This window comes from Mastigoproctus giganteus, chromosome 9 (assembly GCF_048544385.1).
Source record: "Mastigoproctus giganteus isolate SK-2022 chromosome 9, ASM4854438v1, whole genome shotgun sequence".
Classification (NCBI taxonomy): domain Eukaryota; kingdom Metazoa; phylum Arthropoda; class Arachnida; order Uropygi; family Thelyphonidae; genus Mastigoproctus; species Mastigoproctus giganteus.
The window spans coordinates 92,221,694-92,248,751 of record NC_143583.1 but is presented as its reverse complement, the minus strand read 5'-3'; the positions used below and the strand labels follow the sequence as shown (position 1 = coordinate 92,248,751).

Sequence of the window (27,058 nt, the reverse complement as noted above, 5' to 3'; positions counted from 1 at the left end):
TCTCGATGACCAACTGGGGCCAACCACCCAGACTGAAGGCAAAAAACGACAAGGAGTTCTCTGTTTCTGTAATGATCAATATCTGCTAAGATATATAAAAATTCAGAGATTAAGTAATTTGAATCTAAACCAATTAAAGGTAGTTAATTTTTTTTAGAATAAAAAGAAATATATTATAAATGTAAGCATATATTGAACATCGTTGACCCGACAGAGAACGTAATTTAATAATTAAAATAAGAATAAATGTAAAGTATAAGGCATATCTACCGTATCCAGGACATAATGTAACAACTAGTCGTCATGAAATAATAATCCCTCTAGTGAGTATATATATGTGGTGACCCCTATGTGATGGATATGGTAAAAATAAATAAATAAATAAATAATTAATTAATTAATTAAAGTTAAGTTAACACAAAGAGAAACATCCAGATAGTAAGAAGAATAAAAATCTAATAGAGTAGAAATAATAGAACCTGAACTCCATAAAGGCGAAAATATAGTAGTACAAATAAGAAATAGTTTCTCCTACATCCTCGGATTACCCTAATAATTTCGGAGAAATAAGAACAAAGAGTGTAGGACAGCTTAAAGACAATACAAGATATAAGTTGTAGCTCGGGTATGCCCGGGATCGCAAACCCGTTCCTATAGTTATAGTAGGATCCTGAGCTGAATTTACATGTTACCTTAGCGTGAACTTAAGTATATACAGTGTGATTATAAAATAAGATAAGGTAAAATAACATAAAATAAAATAAATGATACACTATGATTTGCAGGCCTGTGGGTACAAGTTTTCTAAGCCGTAAGACACCAAGAAAGCAAAGCGTATCCTATGTACATAATATATATGGCTCTAAATCCGTAATTATATTGAAGCAATGCGTTCAGGAAATAAATTTTTGAAATTAATTATATTTATCGCCTTCTTGAAGTGGTATTTCAGGTAAGCGATAGGGAAATTATTATTTATCAGCTTATTGTACAATGCTATTATGTTTGCTGCACAGGTTGTGTTTTTATTGCAAATAGAAGCAATCCTCAGGCATTGGGATAAAATGATATTAGCATGCACTGATTTCGATATATTAGAACTCCAGTTTGTAAGGCCGACTACATTGAAATTAAATGCGTCTCTTTTATTATATACGTTTACATCTATATTATTATGGAATATTTCTATACGAAGGTCCAGGTAATTTGCTATAGTATCAGAACTGTTAGTTTTTTTCCAATACAAGTTCTTCTGGATATAATTTGCTGTAATCCTGAACGAAATGGGGATAATTAAACACACATAGATCATCTACGTATCTGAACATAAATAGGTTATCTTGGAATGTTCTTTCTGTAGAATATAGATAGAGGTTTGCAATTATGCAGGATGCTGGACTTCCCATAGGGGTGCCATTCACTTGTAAGTATAACGAAGTTCCGTCATATACGTAATTCTTAAAAATACATAAATTTATTAGAGTATCTCAGTAGGTTAAATCAAACTTTAAAGCATTTTTATATTCCAAATATAGTTTTTGGAGAACATCTTTTAAATTGACGAGATTGATACTAGTGAATAAACGGTTAAAGTCAAATGTTTGTATTTGCTGAATATTGTTATTTTTATTGCATTTATAATCGGTAAGTTGTTATTTATTATAATAGTTTTATTTACATTATTTAATATAGTTTTAAGTAACTTTTCTAACTAAGCATATATATGTTCAATATATGGTTACATTTATAATATTTCTTTTGATTCTAAAAAAAATTAACTACCTTTAATTGGTTTACATTCAGATTACTTAATCTCTGAATTTTTATATATCTTAGCAGATATTGATCATTACAGAAACAGAGAACTCCTTGTCGTTTTTTGCCTTCAGTTTGGGTGGTTGGCCCCAGTTGAAGTCATCTAGATTATGGGTAGACAACGATAAGTTTTATATATATATATATATATATATATATATATATCCCTTACGTTTCTTTAAATCCAGCTTGGTGTTGTCTGCTTGAATTACCTTCTATATTATTGTCTTCAATATTATACAAAATATTTTATACACATGATGGTCGTAATGCATAATTGCTCTAGCAACTGCATTGGCCCATAAGTATTAGTTTCAGCTTGTTACAATTTATTAACTTTCTTTCCATATTACTCATATATATATATATATATATTTTTTTTTTTTTTTCTGTAAAATGTGCCAGATTTTAGAGAGTTTGCTGTATTTCGATTTGCAAATGATATATTAGCCATGGCCGATAGCAAAAAATATTTACAGCAATTTTGAGAGAAATAAAGATGATTCTAATTAGAACAAAGTGCAATCTGAAACTAAACGTGAATAAAATAAGGGTGATGTAGTGTGGCAGGAAGCCTGATAGAGAAGTAAATATTATGATGGGGAATAGGAAAAAGTGAAATCCTAGTAGTACCTGGAAAATAAGATAAAGACAGATGGAAAAAACAAAGGAGAAATTGTCAACAAATAAATCGAGCTCAACAATCGTTTCTTCGGAAAAATTAACTCTTAATCTAGCAAGATAAATTTACAAACAAGAAAGACATTTATAAAGAGTTATGTATGGATTATATCATATAGGAATGTGACATCTTTACTATAAGAGTTGTGTAGAAGAGAAGACTGGGGGCTTTTGAGATGCGGTGCTCTAGGACAGCGTTTCTCAAACTGTAATCAGTAGAGATGCTTCGGGTAGTCTGCGAATAACGTTTGAAATTGATATTTAGAAACCGAAAAAGAATTAGAGCATGGAAAGAATATTGTTAAGCGTGGGGATCCGCGAAAACATTTTCAAGCTAAAACGGAACTTAAAAGTCACTCAAGTTTGAGAACCGCTGCTCTAGGAGACTACTGAAGATCACGTGGGTTGATAAAGTTAAAAATGAAGTACTAGTACGAGCCAACGAAGAAAGAACCTTGTGGAAGACAATAAAGAAAAGAAGAGATGTGCTAATTAGACACACACTGAGACATGAGAGTCTGTTGAGGCTAGTTATGGAGGGAAGCAGAAGCAGAGGAAGGCTGCCTGCTTCTTCTGAAATGAAGAGGATGGCAGGGGACGAAATGAGTGGACTGCATCAGACCACTCATTTCGCCCCCTGTAGTTCAATTCTCGGAACTGAACTACCAAAATTCTGGTAGTTCAGTTTATATCTGGTAGTTCTGGAACTACCAGATATAAAATAAACCGACCCAAAAATTCACGCTATTGTAGGAAATTAAGTGACACCTCATGGCCTCAGTTGATTTGGCTCTTAACACGCAGCAGCAAGTCCAGTTTAATAGAGACTTCCAAACTCCGAAAAAAAAAAAAAAGAAGCATAAAATTTTCTAAAATAATTCAGTCTATTAATAAATAAATGTAATCTCTTCCGTTGTTTTATATTAAAATAATTATAGTTGCCAATTGATATATTAACCGAGATATAAAATAAACTGCAAATTTACTTTCTATGTATTCTACGTATGATTCCATTCATAGAATTCTTAAATGGCATGATAGTTTGTTAACTTAGTGACAAGTAATTAAAGTAATTAATTTTTAATGACATCTTTCTTGTTCTTTTCCGTTATTTAGACGAAAAGTTTTAGAAATTCATCTCTCTCCGGGTATTGAAGCCGTCGGTCCAGTGAAGTGGTCCTTAGCGCTGTGTCTGTTGGCTGTTTTCATACTGGTATATTTCTCCTTATGGAAAGGAGTGAAAAGCACTGGTAAAGTAAGTGGCGACATCTGTCGAGAAATTAAAAATATGAGCGTGTTGAACTTTGTTATAATTTCGAAGGATCTGGAGGACGAAGTGGGGAAGGGGTTGTCAAATTAGTGAAAATTTCTTTAAAGTTGTTTCTGATTCCCAGGAAAATTTTACCAAACGGAACGCTGGTTAATAATAGAACAGAAGACAGTAAATGCGTATATGCGTGACATTACTGATTCATATGATGAACCGGAACAGCGTCCATTCTGAGCCTGATTCCTCGCTTCCTGGAGTTTGTTGCTGTAGTTACAGCTGATATTCTCTGAAAAAATCTCAACTGCAGCCACATTTATTATTATTTTTTTTTCTGCAAATATTGGCGCAAGCTATGGCTTACGCAAGAAACTCATGGAGTGCCCCTATCTTGTGGTTATCAGACATTTTTGTTTGATGCGCAGTGCATTAATCTAACAATCTGTAATTAAAAAATATATAAAAATAAAATAATTTGCATTTTTTGGGATCAGTTATTTTAAACTACAGCAAGGCCTGGTAGTTTAGAATATCTGAAATGACTAATTGTCATTACATACCACAGCTGCAGTCAACGACAATGCTTTGTGCAAATAATTTCGGTTGATAAGCATTGCCGTGATCTAAAATTCTTCCCCAGGGGCTCACATGTGGTGAGTATGGGCTTGGCACGCCCAGGGTTCTGAGTTGGATATCATCATTCTTATCTTTCGTGATGATTCCTTTCTACTCTCTCTCTCTCTCTCTCTCTCTCTCTCTCTTTCTCTCAGAGTAACTCGGGAATTTTTTTAGCTGATGCAACATAAGCCTCAGGCGTCCTTGCAACATATGGCTAATAATAATAATAATATGGGTAAGTTTTTTGAATATTGTATGTGCATACGATCGACTTCTCTGTGAGGGTAAAGTTTTCAAAACTTTGGTTTGGGTTAATTCGTATTTGGCTAAAGCCATAATGCACCACGTTCATGTTTAAAGCAATGTTCTGAGATTAAAATTTGTGAAAGGCGCGGGGGGGGGTAGCTAAGGGTGGGGAACACGTGGAAATTCACTGTTCTATCTCCTGTTTTAGGAGGTGAGGAATGCATTTCCTTGCTATTTTGTCTGAAAAAAGTTTAAAAAATGATACATTCTCCCCGATTTTTCATCTAAAAGATAAATCAATGACAAAAAGAAGATTTTTTCACTTTTCATTATTTCATTACTTACTACAATTTTTACTCCCTTTTGGTGTATGCACTTTACTGAAACATGCATAACTAAATTGTAATTATTTCTCACTTTATTTTCCATGATTTTCCCATTTCATTTTCAATTTTAACAGTTCTCTGAGAAGAAAAGTAAATGGAAAACATTTTAAATATGCATCCCCTATACAGTACAGTAAAACATTAAGGGACCGTGGGCTTTCCCATAAATCCGTATGTCCATTAAATTCGAAAGAAATAAGCATTAGTCGCCAGAATATTATGAAAAACTGCTGTACTGTGAGGTTAAAGACATAAATGTTGCAGTATTGTACTTATTTCACTAAATGACTCACTAAATGTTATTTAGAGTCTGGAGAACTCTCTAAGTATCCTCGCAGGAGGTTCAGATGATTCTGTGCTGATGTCGCTGACACGGTCCGCAGGCTGTTAGACGGTGAGGAACCGCTTGTCACTCTGCTTTATTGCGAAAATATTTTACTAATTCAGTGGATGCTGTCTGTTATTTTCGAACGCCAGTAATGCGATGGGTTTACTGTATTAATAGTAATGGCTAACTGAAGAAAAAAGGTGACTTTTACTGTATCTTCCAAAAAAAAATTACCCAAGCATCGTACTTTCCCTGTCGCTAAAAGATAATATGATCTCTGGAACCATTTGTTATGGTTCTTTGACTGTATATACTGTATAGTGTATACAGTATACTTGTCTCAAAGATTAAACCATACATGTACGTGCATGTAAGGCGAAACATGTAAGGCGAAACTGCGACTGGCTTATTAAATCAATTATGTCTGCTTAAATCGATTGATCATATATGAATTGAGTTTTAAAAACTTAATTTAATAATTAAAAATATAAAATACGGAATATATACAAAAAAAAAAAAAAAGAAAGAAAGAAAAAACACTTTTCTCCCAGAATTGCCACGTAACTGAGTGTTAATAATAGCTTAACAACTGTAATGTTATCGAGGAGAGGGAAAAAAAAAATTTGAAAAATGAACGATTAAGTAGATAGAGCAACAATTAACAAGCACCTTTCTAACATGTTTTCATGTTAGAAAGGTGCTTGTTTGGTCTTAGGCTAAATAATAAACTGCGACAAAATTTCAATGATATGAATTAAATATTTGGAAGTAACTGGTATTATAAGTTTATGAGGGAGCATTCAGACCTGCGGTTAAGGATGCTAAAAGTTTCGTCCATTTCCAGAGCTTCCAATTTCAACCTCGAAAGAGTCGATGAATTTTTTGACATATCAAAAATAGCTGATGAGAATAACATCAAAGCATCACTTTTTTTTTTTTTAATCGCTGTCTACATATTTTATTACTGCCACCGAGAAGTAGTTTCGAGCCCATCTTAGACATCGTGTTAACCAGTTCCAGATAAGTCATTAGTTCAGAGAAGCATGCTCTAGGATTGCATTTATTACAGTTGCAATTGATTTCATAAAACAGGTGTCTGGCCAGTTGACAGTAATATATTTAAAGGTTATACTTTTCTCTCCTTCAGAAACATTCATTCTCTCTCTCTCTCTCTCTCTCTCTCTCTCTCTCTCTCTCTCTCTCTCTCTCTCTCTCTCTCTAACAGAAAAAAATTCTAACGTTCAGCCTTATAATACTAATACAACTTATGTATAGGCCCAATGATATTTTCTTTACACAAGGATCTCTTGAATGCACTCACCATCGGTTAGTGCATTCAATCTTGCATCTCAGCATGAATGGTCTTAAACGCAAAGAAATACCCAAGATCAAAAGCTCTGGTCCCATAGAAAATATAGCTATTGTTATTGACTCTGTTGTCAGAAATGATACAACAGAGGATAGAGCAGTTTCTTCTACTTTTTTTTTCAGTCTAGGGAGCTAGCTAGCTAGTACTATAATTTAGTCACACAACGTTAACAGTTCTTACATCGAATCAATCACCTCTTCACTTCCTGGTCGGTAATTTATATGATTGGATTCATTATTTTTTAAAGATGGAATTCTAAGATGTTGGTTTCAGTGTGTAATGGGAGTGAACTCAGATATTCTAATTGTCATTAGCATGGATGTTTTACCTTTATTCTGCCAATGCGCCATTAAAAACCAAACCAAACCAAACCAAACCAAAACCTTTATTCTGAATTAAATGTTAAGAGTAAGTGTAAATGTTTTCTGCTGAAATTTACTTTAATTCATTTTTGTATTTATTATATATGACTTTTTATTTATGTTTATGAAACAGTCATGATTATTATAGCAGAGAGGTTCAAGATCACTCATGTTTCGGTGACCTTGAACCGCCTGTTGTTTTCCTCTTGACTATTGTAAAAAGGTAGTTTTCTGCACAATAATTTATGGCCTGCTTTTTCTCTCCAGGCAGTGTGGATCACCGCTACGATGCCTTACGTAGTGTTGTTCATCCTGTTATGTCGTGGAGTGACCTTAGAGGGTTCTCTTGAAGGCATAAAGTTTTACCTCTCGCCCAAATGGGAGAAACTTCTAGAAAGTGACGTAAGATGACTTTTCTACCACTCCTTAATCTTTATATTAGATTAGTTGGAGGGAGGGGGGTTAGAAGAGTTGTTTTCAAATACTGATAACCTGTAATTTTAATAACCTGTAATTAAGATTAAGATTAAGATTTAAATCTTTGGGGAGAAATATAAAGTTGCAGACTATAATATAACCTCCTCATAATATGCATCCGCAGTCACTTACTAAAGAGCAAACCGGTACTTGAGTAAAGCAATATAAATAGCTAGTTCTATGCATGTCATAAGACTGATTTGCTCTTGCTAATGTACTCCAGTTTCTGTGATATTCCCAACTGAGAAATTCGGTACAAAGGTCCATTACATCTTGTTAAGGTTTCATTTGGAAAGTGAGAAATGTAGAATTACTCTTTATGAGATATTAAGCCGTTGTATTCACAATGATCGCCGTTTCTGAGGCTTCGTTCACATATTTCATTAATAACAAAACACAGACGATCAGCTTCATTTTTTTTTTTTTTTTTTTTGTAAATTTAACATAAGATGCCAATCCTGAACGGAACTCATATGAAAATAATTTATTGCGAAAAGTGAAAATGCGCGTATATAAATAAATTTTATCTAATTAATTTTAGTACATTTTAGTTTAGCTTATGGTCAGGGCCTCAGTGGAGGGTATATGGTGGTGTAATCTGCTTTTTTTCGAACAAATAGTATATACCCTCACCTTTTGCTAATTGTCATTAGCATGGATGTTTTGTTTTATATATAGCATACCTTCTACTTTTTTTAGGACTACTGCTCTGTTTAGACTGATGATTTCTCTGATATTTTTCATGGTAATAATACGAGCCATTGCCTTAATAGTAATACTAAAGACGTTCTTTTCTCCATTAAAATAAGATTGTTGCCTTTCTTTCAGGTATGGATTGATGCTGCTACTCAGATATTTTTTTCACTTGGTCCTGGATTTGGTACACTATTAGCTCTCGCCAGTTACAACAAATTTCACAATAATTGCTACAGGTATTTGATAATTTTGTATTTTCCTCACATTATGAGTTTATCCTTTGCCTATTTTATTATAATTTGACATTTTTACTCTCTTTTTCTACGCTCCGTAGCGAAGTGTTTATATTTAATCTAATTTCTTTCTGTATCTTCTAGAGATGCAATATTTACTAGTACTGTAAATTGTCTAACGAGCTTCTTGGCGGGATTTGTGATTTTTTCCGTTCTCGGTTATATGGCTCATATGCTAAAGAAGGACGTAAGCAAAGTTGCTACTGATGGTAAGTTGCTATTGATGAGACGTTTGAACTCTATACGCAGTGTGAATACAGTTTAGTAAATTTATACTTGAGAAATTTGATAGCTGCTTGAAAAAAAAAAAATCGCCAAGTGCTTTGTATTATTCATTCAGTTTGTTGTGATGACGCTAACCCTGAAGTGATACTGAATTTCGAAATATTATAGTACAGTATTTCAATCCAGTTTTACTATTATTTGCGTGTTTTATAATGTTTAATCCTTAACCTCAGTTAAGGATTAAACAATGTGGCCAATGTTTCTTTTATGGAATTTTTGGTGATGTATTCTTGGTCTAAAAAGATATAGGACAGGGGTTCTCAAACTTTGTGATACTGCGACCCCCTAAAATGATAAATTAATTTGTAAGACCCCCAACCCTTCCTCCATGAGTAAAACTAATGATTACATTGAGGTTAAAATTGGCAAATAAATAAATATCGGAATAACTTTGATAGCCAATTGTTTATTGGAAATAAACAAAAAATGTCAACTTGGAATCATATGTTTAGAGGGCTTGAGGCTAATAATTTCGTGACGCGCAGCCTTATTTCGCTCTCTTTTGTCAGAGTACCGTAACATACGTCATATACGGTGTCTTTAGTATTGCCTATTTGCCATGTGAGAGGGAAAAGGAGCTTGTGTCTTGTGATTTGTTAGTGAAGCGAGTGTTATAATACATTAAGATTTAACACTATTTTTTACTATGAACCAAGATGATTTTTTATACATTACACATTCAACCATATCCATCTGCGATCCCTCAGGGGTCACGCCCCACAGTTTGAGAAACGCTGCCATAGGAAATACTATAACGAATTTCAACAACCACTGAAAAAAAAAAAAAAAAAAATGTTAGGCAACAAACTTTTCATTCTATACGTCCCGGGATGCTGTAGCAATCGCAAAAGCAGCTGAAGTTCATAATGTCCAGGTCTTTTGTTCAGGATAAAGTTTTCATAATTTTAAATCAACTTTTCTCCAAAAGAAACCAGTCCCTTTCTAACCGTGTAAATCTATTAACTTCAATGCTTATGCAATTCCAATAGTCGTTCCAATACGAAGTCCGGTTGTCATAGGCATTCAGAAAAGGTTCCAGGACGGCAGCAAACAGCATTCCTGAGAGGACACCACCTTTTGATACTTCACAGGAAGTATCAAATTTAAGTTAGACTTGATTGTGGTTGATAAGAAGGATTCTGTTCTTCAGAATGTTCATAAGGAGTTTTAACAGATTACCTTGAATCCTGAAATATTGAGACAGTTATATCTAATGTATAGATGTTTAGGTTATGAAATGTGTCTTCGCCGATAGAACTGCATATAATCACCATCTTTTTCACACTGGGTGGTAAAGGTCTGAATTCGAATTCCATCAATGATGCGAGGAACATGTATGCTAACACTTCATAGTTTCAGTTGCTTTGGCGATTAACAACTGTCAAATGCTGCTGAGATATTCAGGAAGACGACATCGAGTTATGGTGGAGCGACCATTAAATTCATATCATGGTATCAAGGTGATTAGAAGTTGTTAAGCACTCTTTGATGACAGAATGATAGCGTTGTGAGCGATGTCCGAAACAATTATGTCAAGGAGCTGGGTATATTCTTACCATGTGTATGCCATATTCAAAAATTTCATTACTTCATACAACATGTCCTCGCCACCTTTTCTTACTTCTGAATACACTATGAATTGTCAAACTAATAGAACAAACTTATCTGCGAAAAGATCTAAACAGTGCAAAATCAGAAAGATAAGAATTGCTTTCTCAGGGATTTTTAGGAGTGCGACTACTATTCTAAGTGGGTCTTAGATGCTTTGAGTTAATGGGGTTTCTTACTTTAGGTAAAGTTTTGATTAGGTATTGCTTCCCAATATGAAGAATGTAGCAATACTTGATACATTCTTTGATAATGTATTTCAAAGCATTGATAATGCCTTTGATGGCTGCTGTATTTGCTGATGCGCTGTCTCCAAGTGTGAAGTAATTCGGAGTCGTGATATACATCTTGGAGACTAGGTGTAATTCTTTTAGATGCCACAAATCTGATTGATATTTTCTTTGTTACTTTTTTCTTGAACGAGTATTCTGCGTGGCTCTTGAAGGAGACAAATTCAGCTTGTGAGTGGTATTGTTTCCATTGTGTGTAGGCTCTTTTTTTACTTAATGCCGGTTTAAGGATTTATTGAACCGCAGTTTTATATAATGTCCACTGAAAATACTTCTAGAGGCTCCTAAGGTGGCAATCTTTGCCATTTTTAACTGTAAGATGATAGACAGCTTCAGGTTCTGCCGTCGTCTTCAAGTTTTTTCATTTGTAGAGTTTCAGAAGGTCAAGAACAATATCCTCTTTAATGAATTTTGTTGGAAAAAGCTCTGAAATTGTGACAGTATTCCTATTGCAGAGATTTTGGCCTGGAAGTAGAAGTGTGTATCAGAATTGATCCGAAGGGGAGGTGAATTGTGTTTGATATCAGGATTTAAAAATGATACCCATGATATTCTTATTAAGAAATGTACTTTCTATAATAATAACTAGTTGTACCCGGCGTAACATACGCCATCTTTCTGATTATGGCGTAAATAGTTTAATCTAGGTCCTTAAGTCTTCACCATTCTTGTTTAGCGGTGATATAATTCTACAGCAGTCACCAGTAGAATTATATGTCTCTATTTGCGGGTGGTACCCGTCTTCTCCAACAAAATATTGCAGCAACCTCCGTTTTGGATGTATGTGCATTATATCGTCTCTTATCTAATTCCGGGTCTTCTATAAATGCCATGCGCACATTCACTGTTGGATTAGCCTGGGTTCTTTGATGTATTTGTTTATATGACTTAGCAAATGGGTTAACTTGTCGCAGCATCTCGTCCAATTGTTGCCTTACTTCGGCCGTGCACCTTAGTTTGATTGTTTTTGAAGCTGTTTTGTTGTTGCTTTAGCAGAATCGAAAATAATCAAAAAAAAAAAAAAAAAGGCCGCCGTAGCCTAGTGGTCTGGCGCGCGGGTGTATATGTACACGTGCCTTGAGTGACCGGAGTTCAAGCCCGTGACTGCTGAATACGGTGCTGTTTCTTGTATTCTGCGTATCTTGTAAACTCCTCTGACCGTTTGGTCGTCCCGGAGTATAAACAGAAAATTTATTTTATTTAATATAAAGTTGTCCATATCCTGGCTTATTTGCCTCGTTTGGATATAGTGGTGAGAACAAATGGTAAATCTGGCCGTGTATTCTAAAACAGTTTGGACCATTTACAGGCGGTGTTTTAATATCTGCGCCCATTGATGAAAACGCCATTGTTGAGTTGTATTCTCGTATATATATATATATATATATATATATATATATATATATATATATATTATGTTTTCTGTAGTTATTTGCTTCCCGTGCATCCTCTGTAAGCAGCTCTCGTAATAGAGTAGGTGTCACAGACAGTGGGTCAAGTGAAATCTTTCCATCATGACAGCATTTATTCGATGTGTTTACCTTATGCTCGCAATATCTTGCATTGCAATACTCACAGTTGCAACACATATTTCCTCTGTCATGCTCTTCCATTTTAATTACAGCTTGTTGATTATTCGCATCCATACTTCTATTTGATTAGTCCTGCGGCGTCTTCTCATTTCCAATCTTGCTTCTCTTTAAATAAAAATAAATTTTCTGTTTATACTCCGGGACGACCAAACGAGTTCACAAGATAGACAGAATACAAGAAACAGCACCGTATTCAGCAGTCACGCGCTTGAACCCCGGTCACTGAAGGCACGTGTACTTATGCACCCGCGCGCCTGACCACTAGGCTACGGCGGCCTTCTTCAATGTTTTCCGTCTTCGTAGTCGTAAGTCTCGTTTCGGTCTCTTAGTCTATTAGATCGCTCCTCTAATGTTTCATTAGCATTTCTTCTACATTTTCTTAAAGTTCTTACGCACTGTTCAGCTATTTTTACACTTCTTAAAACTTAGAACGGTTTATTAAAATTGAATACAGATAAAATAAGCAGTTAAAATTAACATACATCGTTAGCTTTCAGGCATAGGTTGCCTTTCTTCAGTCGAAAAACGTTAGTATAAAAATAAAGAATACCCGGTATGGTGGTCATGCGAGGTGAACCGCGTGAACGGGTGCTGGCAACACTTAGCAGTTGGAAAATTTGGGCAGCATACCTAAGTGTTTATGTATATAGATATATAGAGCCGTAACTAAGACGGGAAAAGCAGAACACTTTACCCCAGTTCATCAAAAGAAAGAGGTGAAAAAACGGATTTAAAAATATCAGTATTTATTTATCGTTACTTTTTTAAACTTTGAAATAGTTCCAAATCAGTGAACAGGATACGCAATTTGCAGTATTTCATTATTTATTTATTCATTGATAATTTATAATGTTTATTTATGGGTACTAGGAAACACAATTTTTTATTCTTCCCCAGTCTCTGGAAATGGTACGTTATGGATCTGGTGTTGTATTATAAAAATACCATACATTTGTTTAAATGTTATTTTAATTTTAAATTTTATTAAAATTTAAATTTCTGATTTTATATTTGTTTAAAAATGAAATGTAGCTTTCTTTCTTTTTTTTTTTTTTTCTCTCTCTCCTTCAGGTCCGGGTCTGGTGTTTATTGTTTATCCAGAAGCTATTGCAACGATGAGGGGATCAGTCTTCTGGTCCATTCTGTTTTTCCTCATGCTCATCACCCTTGGTTTGGACAGTACGGTAGTTACCACAACCTATATACAGACTTGATAAAATAAAATAATTTTTATTAAATTTAAAATAAATTTCAGTCCAATCAATAGGTGCTGCGACTTTTATATTTGTGTGATTACATCTACTATATTTAGTGATATGAACACATTTCAGTAGTATTATTTTTATACAGGATGTGGCAGAAAATTAGACCCATTTAGTTTTAAAACTGTGTGTGTAGTTACAACTACATCATGTCAACTACTGAAAGGCCAGATTTTGAGTTTTTCCCGCCATTTCGTAAAGATCTACCATGGAACATTGGCCTGTTTAATTATTTGTGAAAACGGATTCCATAACGGAAACCCAATGACGGTTCATTAATTTCGAATCCACAGTATACCTCCTCGTCATTGCATATTAACTTTGGTTACCAAATGGCGAATAACAGGCTCAGTGCAAGACATGTGTTCCATATGATCGTCCTGTGGCATCTCCAGAAGCCGATGGTGAATTACTGATGCAGTAATTCATAGTCCAAGCAGATTTGTTTACGAACTGTCTTTATTGGGCAGAAGGAAACCTACGTAAAATGTATCAAGCTCCTCTTCATTTAGCTGAGGTAACCACACAGAGGGTGTTGTATCATTTGGCAAGGTCTCCTTTTTTTTTTTTTCTGAAGATGGCCAAAACGAGAATGTCGTAACAATTACCGCGAACGTTACTGCACTGTGAATGAAATCCTGTCTAGCTGCTGAATTACCATGTCTCAGCAATCGGAATATTTTATTTCAACAAGATGGAGCCATTTCCCTCACAGCTAGAGTTTCTATGAAATGTTTGTCTTGGAGACATTGTTTGATCTCTGACTTTAACTGCCCCTAACTTGTCTTTTTTTTCTGGGAATGGTGAAGATCAGAGTTTATCAATCACAACAGACCACGATTCAGAATTTGAAAATTAAAATCCGGGAAGAAGTTACTGCTGTTCCTCAAGAAGCTGCAAAAGGCAATATCCAGTTTCATGTCACGTGTGGCAGAGTATATAGTTTGATAAAGATTTTGTTTACCCTAACCACTCTGTCGGTCCGCGCGGGTAGCACAATGGTTATACACATCATCCTTCTGCACCGGTGAAAAAAGGCCTGGTTTCGAAACCTGTCAATGACGCGAACGCATATGGGGTTTTCACTCCACGGCCAAGTTATTCGGTCTCAGGTGTGAACAGCAAGATTCTTTCCTGAAAACTCGGCTGTTTCGTACAGAAAAACAGGCAAATCGATCAGAGAACACACGCAATTTATGAACATATTACACGACAGATGAGTTAGTTCTTTGGTGGCCCTAACGTGACACTTTAACGACTCCGTTTTCAAGACAAAAGATTAGACTAGCTTATAATATTTTCCACTATTTTTATATATTACGTTAAAATCGTGTTTTTGTCAATGTATTCACAAAAATTAAAATATGAAATGTGTGTACTTTTTGCTGCACCTTTTACATATATATTTGTATTGAATTTGTATTTGATAACTTTGTATTGCGAAGTTATCTGCAACTAATTTTGATGTATTTTTGTGTGCTCGATATAAGGAAAGCATCGATCTTAAGTCGAAACTTGTAGTACCGTTGGACTAGACTGGATGTCTAGTCCAACAGTACTAAAAACTGGATGTCTAGTCCAACAGTACAACTAGAAAAGCCGACCGGGCTAGCCGAGTGGGTAAAGTACCTGCCCGGCAACCCAAAGGTCGCGGGTTCGATTCCCGCCTCGGGCTTGGATCAAAGTACTGCAAAAACCTTGGGAGGTGCAATATGGCCACAGAAGCCGATGCGCCAACAACTACCAAATCAAAAAAAAAAAAAAAAAAAAAAAAAACAACTAGAAAAAAAGAAAAAAAAAAGATTAGATGCCTTGGAAAGTGAAATGCCCGCAGTGTTGCCAGTTATACAAAACTTTCCTAACCATGCCAGGTGATGCTCTAACGAAAGATCTGACTTCCGGGGGCGGATCGTTAGGCACTGACAGTTTGGTTCCGAGTGAGGTAATCTTAGTGGGAGATTCAATTGTCAAGGTAACTGAGAATATTTTCGGAGCAGAATGTTTTCTCGAAAATTGAGGCAATTACTAACCATCTGTAGGTTCTTAGGGTAACGAAAGAGACTATAGCTATCTATCTGAGAACTTATCATGTAAAAGCTAAAAAACAAAATGATATATGTGAAAGACATGATATATGTGAAATATATCATGTATTTTATTTATTTTATGTGAAATATTTATTTTAAACTTCAGGGAATCTGCAAGGCTTCTGGGGTAAAATTTTCTCTGGTTTGGTGTGCTCTAGTTGGTAGAAGGAATATATTTGAATAGAAGAGGTGCTAGGTTACTAATTCCATAGAGGAGACCTTCGGGTTCAGGGAACTGATAATTTGAGGTAGAGGGGATTAGAAAAGTTATTAGAAATCTACCGATTAATGGCGGTGAACAAGCTAACACTGGCCCCTTCCTCGAGAGAACTTGTTTGCAACCTTTAATTACCATGTGTACAGAGAGAAATAATGAAAATAATGAAATACGCGCTCAAAAACAGATTGGACTATCTTGTCCTGCAAGTATCTTGTAAAGAAAGAAATGTCACTTTTTTTTTGCATGAACTCTGCAATCGTTGATATGAGTGCTAGATTTCTTTCTTAATATTTCCTGTTTTTAAAATGTTTATATATATATATATTATTTTTTTTTTTTTCTGTAAAATGTGCCAGATTTTAGAGAGTTTTTGCTGTATTTCGATTTGCAAATGATATATTAGCCATGGCCGATGGTAAAAAATATTTACAGAAAGTTTTGAGAGAAAAGGTATGTTGACTGTTGGATCTTGTTCTTCTGATTACCCCAAACCGTTTGAATGATGTATCTTTTTCTTCATATGGTGTCAGCTTATATCAGAAACATCATCCTCATCAGAACCAATATCTAAATAAAGCACAGCGTGACCTGTCTGCTGTGATTTTGAAGGTGTTATATCATCTACTTTTCTTCTAAGGCTTTCAGTTGTTTATTTTATTTTATTTTTCTCTTGATATGAATATTAAAATATTAAAACATTATTCTCTTTTCAGTTTTATAAATCGATACGCAAGATATGTGGTCAACTCAAACGCGAGGGTACAGAAGTACACGTGTTTGTGTTTACCTATAACATCCTGTTTCTATAACTGTTTCAATAACATCCTGGCTGGATGTCATAACAAACTGACATAACACTGCTAAACTGTCAAGAATATCGGTTTATCCAGATATAAAAAGATAACTAAAAAAATGTAATCCCCCGAACAACGAGTGAGAGAGAGAGAGAGAGAGAGAGAGAGAGAGAGAGAGAGAGAGAGAGAGAGAGAGAGTTTTTGAAACGTTCATCAGCAGGTCAGATTTACCTTAAACGTGTCAAGATTCACAACTATGACAAAATATTAACAACATACCCTAGCTTTGTTCATGGATTCATTGTTCCTATTGAATACACACGAAAAACTGAGGAATGAACTGGTTAATAACTAAATCCGATCTTTGCTTTCTGAATTTCGTCTTTGGAATAGGCTTCTTAGATTATTATACACTACTTTTATATTTGCGGAGTATAATTTTCGTTGTACGTGTAGTTTCACGCTAATGGTAAATTAAACACGATGAATGTGACTTCATTAAATGAGCGAAACTATCACATAAAATGCAGTAAAACAAGACGTATTGAAGGAAATGCATTTTTTAATAAAACGAGGATTACGTTTTAACGAAGATTAAATTCCATGCATTCGAAATTCTGCCGCGTCTTAAATTGGAAGTTACATTACTGGTACCTTTTGCAACGAACCATGATATATTTATTTCGTTTTTAAAATGGTAGTTTAACAAGCGTTGATCCATTATCGCAAAGAGAAAAGTGGAGCTCATTACAGAAATTTAAAATCTGGCACTTTACTGGAAGTTTTATAGCTCGCGCTTTTATAATTCTTGTGATATCTTTAAATAACGGGAACTAAATAGTGGTCGCTTCTTTCGTACATAAAGGTGCGCTTCAAAACTGGAACTCCTCCCTTCACATTCATTACGAATGTTAATTATTATTTCAAAATAGCTAAAATTTATGATTCAATGGCGTAATCTTCCTGAGTATGATTCTTAAGAGTGTACTATGCAAATGCGTTTTAGCATGTAATTATTAGCTGTTTCCAGAAAACTCTTTGTCAGACGGAGTACATTTGTATTTCAAATGTTGAAATTTTAAAAATTGTAAAAATCCTCATGACCGTACATCGAATATCAGGCAATGGCATCAATCTTGGATTCGTTATCAAGAGAAACTGACAAATATCATACATATACCTTTCACGGCAGAATTGGCGAATGACAAACGTTTGGGAGGACAGTAGCACATTTTTAACACTCGTCCCCTATTATTAAGAGTTCCAGCTTTAGTCCCACTTTTTTTATAAATTCATTGCATCCAGTTTTTTGTTGTTTTTTTTTTTTTTCTGTACAGGATGTTTCATAACATGTGGGCCATACTCTAAGGATCGATTCAAGAAATAATATATAAACTTGTCCAATTCTATTCGGTTACAGAGCTACAGCTATCTGAATTGTCAAAAAAAAAAAAAAAATGGCCATAAAGTTTTTAATTGTTAAAAATAATTAAAATAATAAATAAGAATAAGCAAACACATAAGTAAAGGCGTCATAGCCGAGTGGTCAAGCGAGAGATAATAATAATAATTATTATTATTATTATAATAGGTGCAAGGAAGCCTGAGGCTTATGCTGCACCAGCCAAAAAAAATTTCCCGAGTTACCCCTGTCTGTGAGTGAGAGAGAGAGAGAGAGAGAGAGAGAGAGAGAGAAATAGAAGGGAATCACCAAGAAAGAGAAGAATGATGATATACAGCTCAGGACCCTGGGTGTGCCAAGCCCATACTCACCAGATGTGAATCCCTGGGGTAGTACAAACGTACACGCGTTTGAATGGACTGTGGTTCAAGTTTGCTTAATTGTTAAATACTGTACGTTTAAGGATTGCATTCATTATCAAAATAATTAATTCTGAACTCTTCTTAGTGGTCGTGCCTGAGCGTAAAAATGAGCATTTATTTTTAAATTTATTCATACAAGGTACATGCTTGCTTATTCCTATTTTTTTATTTATTTTTTTTTTCAAATTTAATTTTTATTTATTTATTTTTTTATTAGTTTTATCACTGGAAACACCATAGCCATTTTTTCTAATTCATATAGCCATAGCTCCATATCAGTTAAAAACCGTACGTGTTTATATAAGTTTTTTCCGTTGTTTTCACCTTCTAGATCCTGAAGTACGGCCCACATGTTATGAAACACCCTGTATATACTGCAGTCTATGGCTTTGGAGAATTTTTTTTTTTAATTATTACTTTGTTTTTTCTGAACAATATTTCTATTAAGAAATATTGTTCAAGGTTTAGGCCTAAATGGTTATCAAATGAACTAATGAGACTCGTAACAGAGAAGAAAAATGCATGAGATGCATATAAATTATCAAGAGGCTCAGAAGCCTATGGCAGATATAAGCTAGTCTGTAATCAGGTCACAAAGGAGGTTAGGCAGGCGAAGGCAGATTACGAGAAATCCTTGGCAAAAGATGCTAAGAAAAACAGCAAGTATTTCTTTACTTATATAAACTCTAAAAGGAAGGGGATGAATCTGATTGGTCCACTTGACATCGATGGTTCGACTGTTGATGATCCTGCTCAGATAGCAAACAAACTGAATGAATATTTTGCATCTACATTCACACATGAGGAATTATTAAGGTTTGAAAATGGCAGAAGGTTATCAAATTGTAACAGGGTGCTTAATGATTTTCTAATAACTGAGAGCAAAGTGGAGGAGAAATTGTTGAAGTTAAACATAAGAAAGGCACCTGGGGTGGATGGGATCTATCCAGTTATATTAAAGGAGGCAGCAAAGCAACTAAGCAAACCCTTAGCCATAATTATGAGAGCATCCTTGGACTCAGGGGAGGTCCCCACGGACTGGAGATGTGCAAATGTATCCCCAATTCACAAAGGGGATCGAAGAGTGACACGAGTAATTACAGACCAGTTAGTTTAACTTCTGTTCCGGGTAAAATAATGGAGTCACTGGTTAAAGAAGTGATGCAGGATCATCTAGACAAAACTGCAGCAATAATTCAGACACAGCATGGGTTTGTTAAGGGAAAGTCTTGTCTGACAAATTTGATAGGATATTATGATGTGGTTACAAAGGAACTAATTGCAAAAAATTATTTTGATATCATATATTTGGATTTCAGGAAAGCTTTTGACACTGTTGAGCATGGAAGACTATTGTACAAATTGGAGCAGAATGGTGTTAAGGGTAAGTTGCTACAATGGATAAAAGGATGGTTGAGTGGGAGAAGACAGAGGGTGGTAATTGATGGGTGCTGCTCTTCGTGGACAAATGTTATTAGTGGAGTCCCACACGGTTCGGTTTTGGGTCCACTGTTGTATTGTATATTTATCAATGATATTGATGAAGGTATATCAGGCTTAGTGTCGAAGTTTGCAGATGATACAAAGGTTGGCAGGGTTGTTAATGACTGTAATGGCAGTGTGCTACTGCAACAGGATCTAGATAATTTGGGCAGATGGGCTAAGAAGTGGCAACTGAAGTTTAACCTTGACAAATGCAAAGTATTGCATATGGGTAGAAGTAACCCGAGAGAAAAGTACCAACTGTGTGGTACTACACTTAAGGTGGTAGAAAATGAAAAAGACCTGGGAGTAATTGTGCAGTCAGATATGAAGTTTTCTGAGCAATGCAGACAGGCTGCCAGGGCAGGTCATGGGGTTTTGTCAATGATATATAGGAATTTTGCTAGCAGGGAAAAGGAGGTGATTGTCCCTCTGTATAAGGCAATGGTCAGGCGACGCCTTGAGTACTGCGTACAGGTCTGAAGGCCTCATTTTAGGAAGGATGTAGATTTGCTTGAGCGTGTACAGAGAAGGGCAACAAGATTGGTGAGGGGAATGAAGGGATCGTCTTACCAAGAGAGGCTTAAGTTCTGCAAATTGCAGTGGCTGGAGACTAGGCACCTGCTCGGTGATCTGATTGAGGTGTATAAGGCCTTGAATGGGTTGAGCACGCTGAATTCTGATGGGATCCTTCCACTTGTTCAGATTACGAATCTAAGGGGGCATAAATTCAAATTAAGAAAGGACAGATGTAGAATAGATGTGCGGAAATTGGCCTTTAGCCAGCGGGTGGTTAATTGCTGGAACAAACTTCCATCTGTCGTTGTGGAAGTTGACAGGTTGAATAAATTTAAGGAGGAACTGGACAGACATTTGGAGGGAATGGTGTGATTTTTTTTTTTTTGGCTGATGCTACATAAGCTTTTAGAATGGTATCAAAAAATGATCTTTGCAGATTTACTGAATTAACATTAAAAAACGATGCAGCTTCTAAAATTCGTCAATTTAAATTCTGTCACAATTTGCATTATACAAATTTTTTTTTTTTGTATGATAAAAAGAAATAAAAGTTGACTAAAAAAGTATATTCTGCAGAAAAGTATTTATAGTGAAAGTAAAGTTGTAACAGTTATAATTAAATTCCTCTGACCCTGAGGGTCGTCCCTGAGTATAAACAGAAAATTTATTTGTTTTATTACTGGTGCATATGAACAGTTTACACGATATATAATTATATATCAACACGATATATAATTTGGTACACCTTACATCTCTCAAGAGTAAAGTGACCAGATCCTTAGTATTCCGATGCGGGACATCTGGGGGGGGGGAAGAATTTTACAAACGGGCTAGAAACAATATACACACATTTTTAAATTTTTTTTATTTATAAAAAAAATTCACATACAAAATATAAATTAAATTCATATACTTCTTTGAACTAAACTTATAAAATAAAATATCACACTTCTTAAAAATAAAAATAAAAACAAAAAACAAATATAGCTTATATGCTGTATATATATATATTTTTTTTTTTTTCATTTTTGTTTTCCACAGAAAGGCTGAAATTCAGTATAGGTCCACCTCACGTTGGACAGAAAACTTGTGTGATCGAGACCCGCTAATATTCGTAACATCGGACACATGCTATCTTATTGTGATTTTCTCTTGTAGAGAATCTGTCTTCATTTCGAATTTAAAACGGTGGTTTGAATTTATACCAAATAAAAATAGGTTAATGTATAGGATATTAAGAAACATTCAAATTCTGAAATACTGTATTATATTTTAAGTTAGGAAAAGTACCTCTCGTGTTAAGCTACATGACGAACAGAAGGTTGTGGGAAGGACATGAACTGAGAAAAATAGTTATTAGAAAGAAACAAAAAATACTTATTAGAGGGGTCATGTTTTTGATCGACTTTCATTTTTGTTTAGTGAAAAAAGGTTATTTTTAATACTACTAATAAAAATACATACTTCTTTTAACAATAAAAACAAGAGAAATTAAATATTATAATTAAATATATTTTTACGCTGAGTGGATTTTCTTAATAATTCTTCATTATTTTGTAGTATTGCTTTCAGCGTTTCTACGGTCGGTTTTTTTTTTTTTTTTTTTGTTGGCGTCCACAACTTATTTACTACCGAAAAAACTCTTTCCACTGTACCATTTGTTCCCAGTAAACATAATGCAAATGATTTGAATTATGTTTGCCATTAATTATAGAGGCTACATGTCCAATTCGGGACAGTTTGCAATGCGGAGCAAACGACTGAAATCCGGGACTGTCCCGCATAATCCGGTACGTCTGGTCGCTTTAGTCAAGAGCTACGAGAAAGCATTGGATTTCATACATTGTATTCATTGATTTTACATATTGGCCTAAAAGATGATAAGTTAATTATGGAAATTACGCTTTTTATTCTATTTATTGCGGTTCAATTAGCGTTAATTTCAGTATATAAACTCTATTACAGCGTTTACTGCTACCTAGACATTAACTGAATGAAACTGTGCACTGTGATCAAACCAAGCTATGCCTCTGAAGTTTTTATTGGTGATTATCACCAATCGTCTGTCCCAACTAAATCCTGCTACACCAGCTCTAACGCAGTAACTTGATTTTTTTTTTTTTTCATGTAAATTTGCTGGTAATCGTAGCTAATAAATCCTATCTCCAATGAAGGTTAGCGATAAAAAACAAGAACTGGTGAGTTGTGTGGATCGCGCTGGCAATGGAATTGGATCATCTTGTCCAAACTAGCAATTTGGACAGGATTATATCCAGAAATTCACGGCATGACAGAAAAATGAGAGTAGCAAAGAACAACCTGTATTTTCGCACCTGACGCAGAAAGATTTTCCGGCGCTTCAGAATAATAGATTAAATATACTGTATTTGTATTTAATCTATTATGAAATATTGGAATAGATGTAAAAGGTATTTCAGAACAGATCTTTTGGCCTTATGGCCCGCTGAGTACTTTTATGCCAATGTTTTAATACACTTTGAATACCTATATAATTTGTTATTTGGTTTTTAGGAGCATTAGCAACTAAGGCCATATTGCTTTGGGGATATGCGGTGGTCATTACCTGACCTTTCCGCATCCTCCGTATTTGGTATCCATATATAGCAGCATTACCAAAAAAAAAAAAAAAAAACATTTCACACATCCATTCCCTCTAAACGTTTGTCCAGTTCCTCCTTGAATTTATTTAAGTTATCACTTCCACAACGACAGATGGAAGTTTGTTCCAGCAATCACCTACCCGCTAGGTAAAGGCAGATTTCCGAAAATCTGTTCGACAAATGTCTTTCCTCAATTTCAGTTTATGCCCCCTCGGGTTTGTAATCTGAGCAAGAGAAAGAATCCCATCAGGATTGAGCCTGCTCAAACCATTCAAGGCCTTATATACCTAAATCAGATCATCTCGCAGGTGCCTAGTTTCCGAACGCTGCAATTTGCAGAACTTAAGCCTTTCTTCGTAAGAACAACCCTTTGTTCCCCTCACCAGTCTTGTTGTCCTTCTCTGTACTCGTTCAAGCAACTCTACATCCTTCCTAAAATGAGGCCTCCAGACCTGTACGCAGTACTTCAAGGTGTGACCTGATCATTGCCTTATACAAGGGGATAATCACCTCCTTATCCCTGCTCGCAAAATTCCTGTATATCATTGAAAAGACTCCATGACCTTCTCTGGCAGTCTGCCTGCACTTCTCAGAAAACTTCATATCTGACTGCACAATTACCCCGAGGTCTCTTTCATTCTCAACTACCCTGAGTTGAGAATGGGGTTTTTTTCTGGGGTTATGCTAAACTTCAGTTGCCACTTCTCAGCCCATCTGCTCAACTTTTCCAGATCATGTTGCATCAGCATACTGTCATTACTATTATTAACAACCCTGCCAACCTTTGTACCATCTGCAAACTTTTACATTAAGCTTGATATACCTTCATCAATATCATTGATAAATATACAAAACAACAATGGGCTTAACAACTAACCCTGGGGTACACTAGTAATAACATTAGCCCACGAAGAGCAATGCCCATTGTTAAATACGTGTTAAACTTGCTAAATTGCTTGTTTGCTAAAACTTGCTTGTTAAATACTTGTTAAACTTGCAATGACCTTGATTGTCCAAATCGAAAATTCACTATGCTTTTTCTGCTACATGAATAGTCGCTATTTTGTTGTATACCAAGTCATAATTACTTAAACCACTAAGAACTTCCAAGCACCGATTTCATTCAGTACTTGGTATTCTGCTAAATTCAAAATACATGACGTTATAAGGTATACAAAGTTTAAATTGCATTTTAATTACCTGTGTTATACTTTAAGTAATTAATATTGCTAAACAGTTAGTAAACTAATATATATATATATATATATATATATATTTTTTTTTTTTTTTTTTTTTTTTTCAGTTTGGAGGACTAGAAGCAATGATCACCGGACTGTGTGACCAGTTCCCGACAGTGCTTCGACGACACAGAGAAATATTTGTTGGTTGCCTCATTATCTTCATCTACCTCTGTTCCTTGCCTACTACTACTTATGTAAGTTTGTTCGTCTAACTGGACGAAAGATATAAACACAGACGGTCTTTAAGATCACGTTTAATAAGTATAAAAATATTACGAAATAGAAAAACAATTGTCGGCTCAATTGCCTCCTCACTCCGTGTACGTCTTGCCCTCTTTTCCACATAATTCGTTTTCTCGATCGCCAACTATTTTTTTTCTTTAGTATATACTCAAATTTATCAGTGTAACGTAAGCAATAAATAAACAAAAAAGTCACAAATTGATTTCTGAAAAGACTCAGATACTGTGGCCTCTCATTTTTCTTAAAGAAGGAACTGATTTTTGATTGTTTTATTTGCTTTTTTTCCCTTTATTTATAAAAATTCTTTGTAACAGAAAGTTTAGTAATAGATGTTTTGATCACATTTAAAGCGATCAAACCATCTATAACTAACATTGAAAGCTTTGTCATTCGCACTTTCGGCAAATGATTTTCAAAACCTGGTGCCTCGTCCATTACTTAATTATCCTTATACTAATGGGCTATATAATTATTGATTCATATCCTCAACCCATCCAGTTTTCCGTACCGAAGTTGTCGGTATGGACAAATCTCGTGAGACGCCCACTGGCTTCAAAACTTGCAAATAGTGTTCAACTTTTGACTCCCACTGCGTCACGAGTTTAGCCTTTTTTTTTTTTTTTAAGGCAACGTTATTAGTAGCTGTTTTTAGTAAATGTCATAATTAATCTTCATTAAATCTTCATTACAAAGTGTATATTAATTGCATTAATAATAGTAAGAAGTATATTAAAACATCTAAATATGTTAGCATTAGCAAAGGCACATGATGCAAGAAAGCAAGCTTATATAGCGTCAGCCAAAAAAAAAAAAAAAAAAAAACCCCTTATTTCACCCATCCCCTCGCTCCAAATGTTTGTCAAGTTCTGCCTCGAATCTATTTAAGCTATCTTCTACAACGATAGATGGAAGTTTGTTCCAGCAATCAACCACCCGCTGGCTAAAGGCAAACTTCCGCACATCTATCCTACAACTGTCCTTTCTCAATTTGAATTTATGCACTCTCAGAGCAAGAGGAAGAATCCCATCAGCACTGAGCATGCTCAAACCATTCAAGGCTTTATACACCTCTATCAGATCACCTCGCTGGTGCCTAGTCACCAGACACTGTAATTTGCAAAACTTAAGCCTTTCTTCGTAAGAGCAACCCTTTGTTCCATTCACTAATCTTGTAGCCCATCTCTGTACGCGTTCCAACAGCTCTACATCCTTCTTGAAATTAGGCCTCCAGATCTGTATACAGTACTCAAGGTGTGGCCTGACCATTGCCTTATATGAGGGGATAATCACCTCCTTATCCCTTCTAGAAAAATTCCTGTATATCATTGACAAGACACCATGAGCTACTCTTGCAGACCGTCTGCACTGCTCAGAAAACTTCATATCTGCCTGCACAATTACCCCCAGGTCCTTTTCATTCTCTACCACTGTCACTGTGGTACCACACAGTTGATACGTTACTCTGCAATCCTCGACGTTTTAGCTTTTTAAAATTATTCTTGAATAATTTTGAGTAATATTAAGATTCCAATGAAATTTATAAGAATTTTTGAGAAATTCCCAATAAATACACAAAGAAAACTGATTTAATAATAATATGATTCGACGTGAGCTGTCACGGATCGTGGTGTGCACGTGTTAGACGAATGGTTACGAATTAACGAAACAACAAACAATGGAACAGCAAACAGCCAGGACTTCCTGTACTTTTATTTCTTCCTACTTTTATCTACACGTCGCATGAAGTTTTATTCACATGCCTAATTTAGATATTGCGAGCTTATCTTGTGAGGAAGAACAACAGTCTTTTACAAACTTATGTTTTCTACTGCAGTACTATTAACTTCAAAGAGAATTTCGAACTCTTTTGTGGATTATAAAAAGTTATTTTACTTCCTTCATCTTCCATGTGTATATGTTCGTTTTGATATAACTCTCAATCTTTATTCTTCCAGGAACATTAATCTTTGCTAGAAAATAAGCTGTCTCAAGATCGCAGGATTTTAAACCGTACCAATCCTGATGTTCCTGTCCTGTTTTGGTAATATCGAACTCACAATGGGAGTTCCCCCTTCCACCCAGTTAGCGACAAATTTCATCATAGTAATCAATTTACACGGTGATTGGTGGATGTTTTCGCTCTTATTGTCCAGGAAACCGGTATCGTTCCATAAAAAAATGACTGGGGGTCTGAACCGGAGAACACTCAAACTCCTGTATAAAGCTATAGTCCTCCCTGTTATTACATGTGGATCTAGGATTTGGTACCATAGAGCAATAATTGTTCGCAATAAACGCAAACTAGAAAAAATTCAGCGTAGTATCTTGCTCGCCATTACCAAGGCCTGCTGCACAGTAAGCTCTCCTGCCCTGCAGGTTCTTGCAGGTGTCCTCCCCCTTGACTTGGAGGTTATCCGTCGAGGATTGCACTACTGCTTGTCGGGGAATGCCA

At 35.3% G+C, this 27,058-nt stretch overlaps 1 protein-coding gene across 1 annotated transcript in view; it reads left to right on the top strand.

The window, feature by feature from the left end:
- LOC150080543 (sodium-dependent serotonin transporter-like) overlaps positions 1–27,058 on the top strand; it is a 143,425-nt gene that overhangs the window by 92,326 nt on the left and 24,041 nt on the right. The window contains exons 4-9 of the mRNA XM_090380726.1: positions 3,613–3,751; positions 7,340–7,474; positions 8,378–8,481; positions 8,623–8,747; positions 13,385–13,497; positions 24,426–24,557. Of these exons, the coding sequence (XP_090236852.1) occupies positions 3,613–3,751; positions 7,340–7,474; positions 8,378–8,481; positions 8,623–8,747; positions 13,385–13,497; positions 24,426–24,557 (748 nt within the window). The remainder of the gene's footprint in view (positions 1–3,612; positions 3,752–7,339; positions 7,475–8,377; positions 8,482–8,622; positions 8,748–13,384; positions 13,498–24,425; positions 24,558–27,058) is intronic.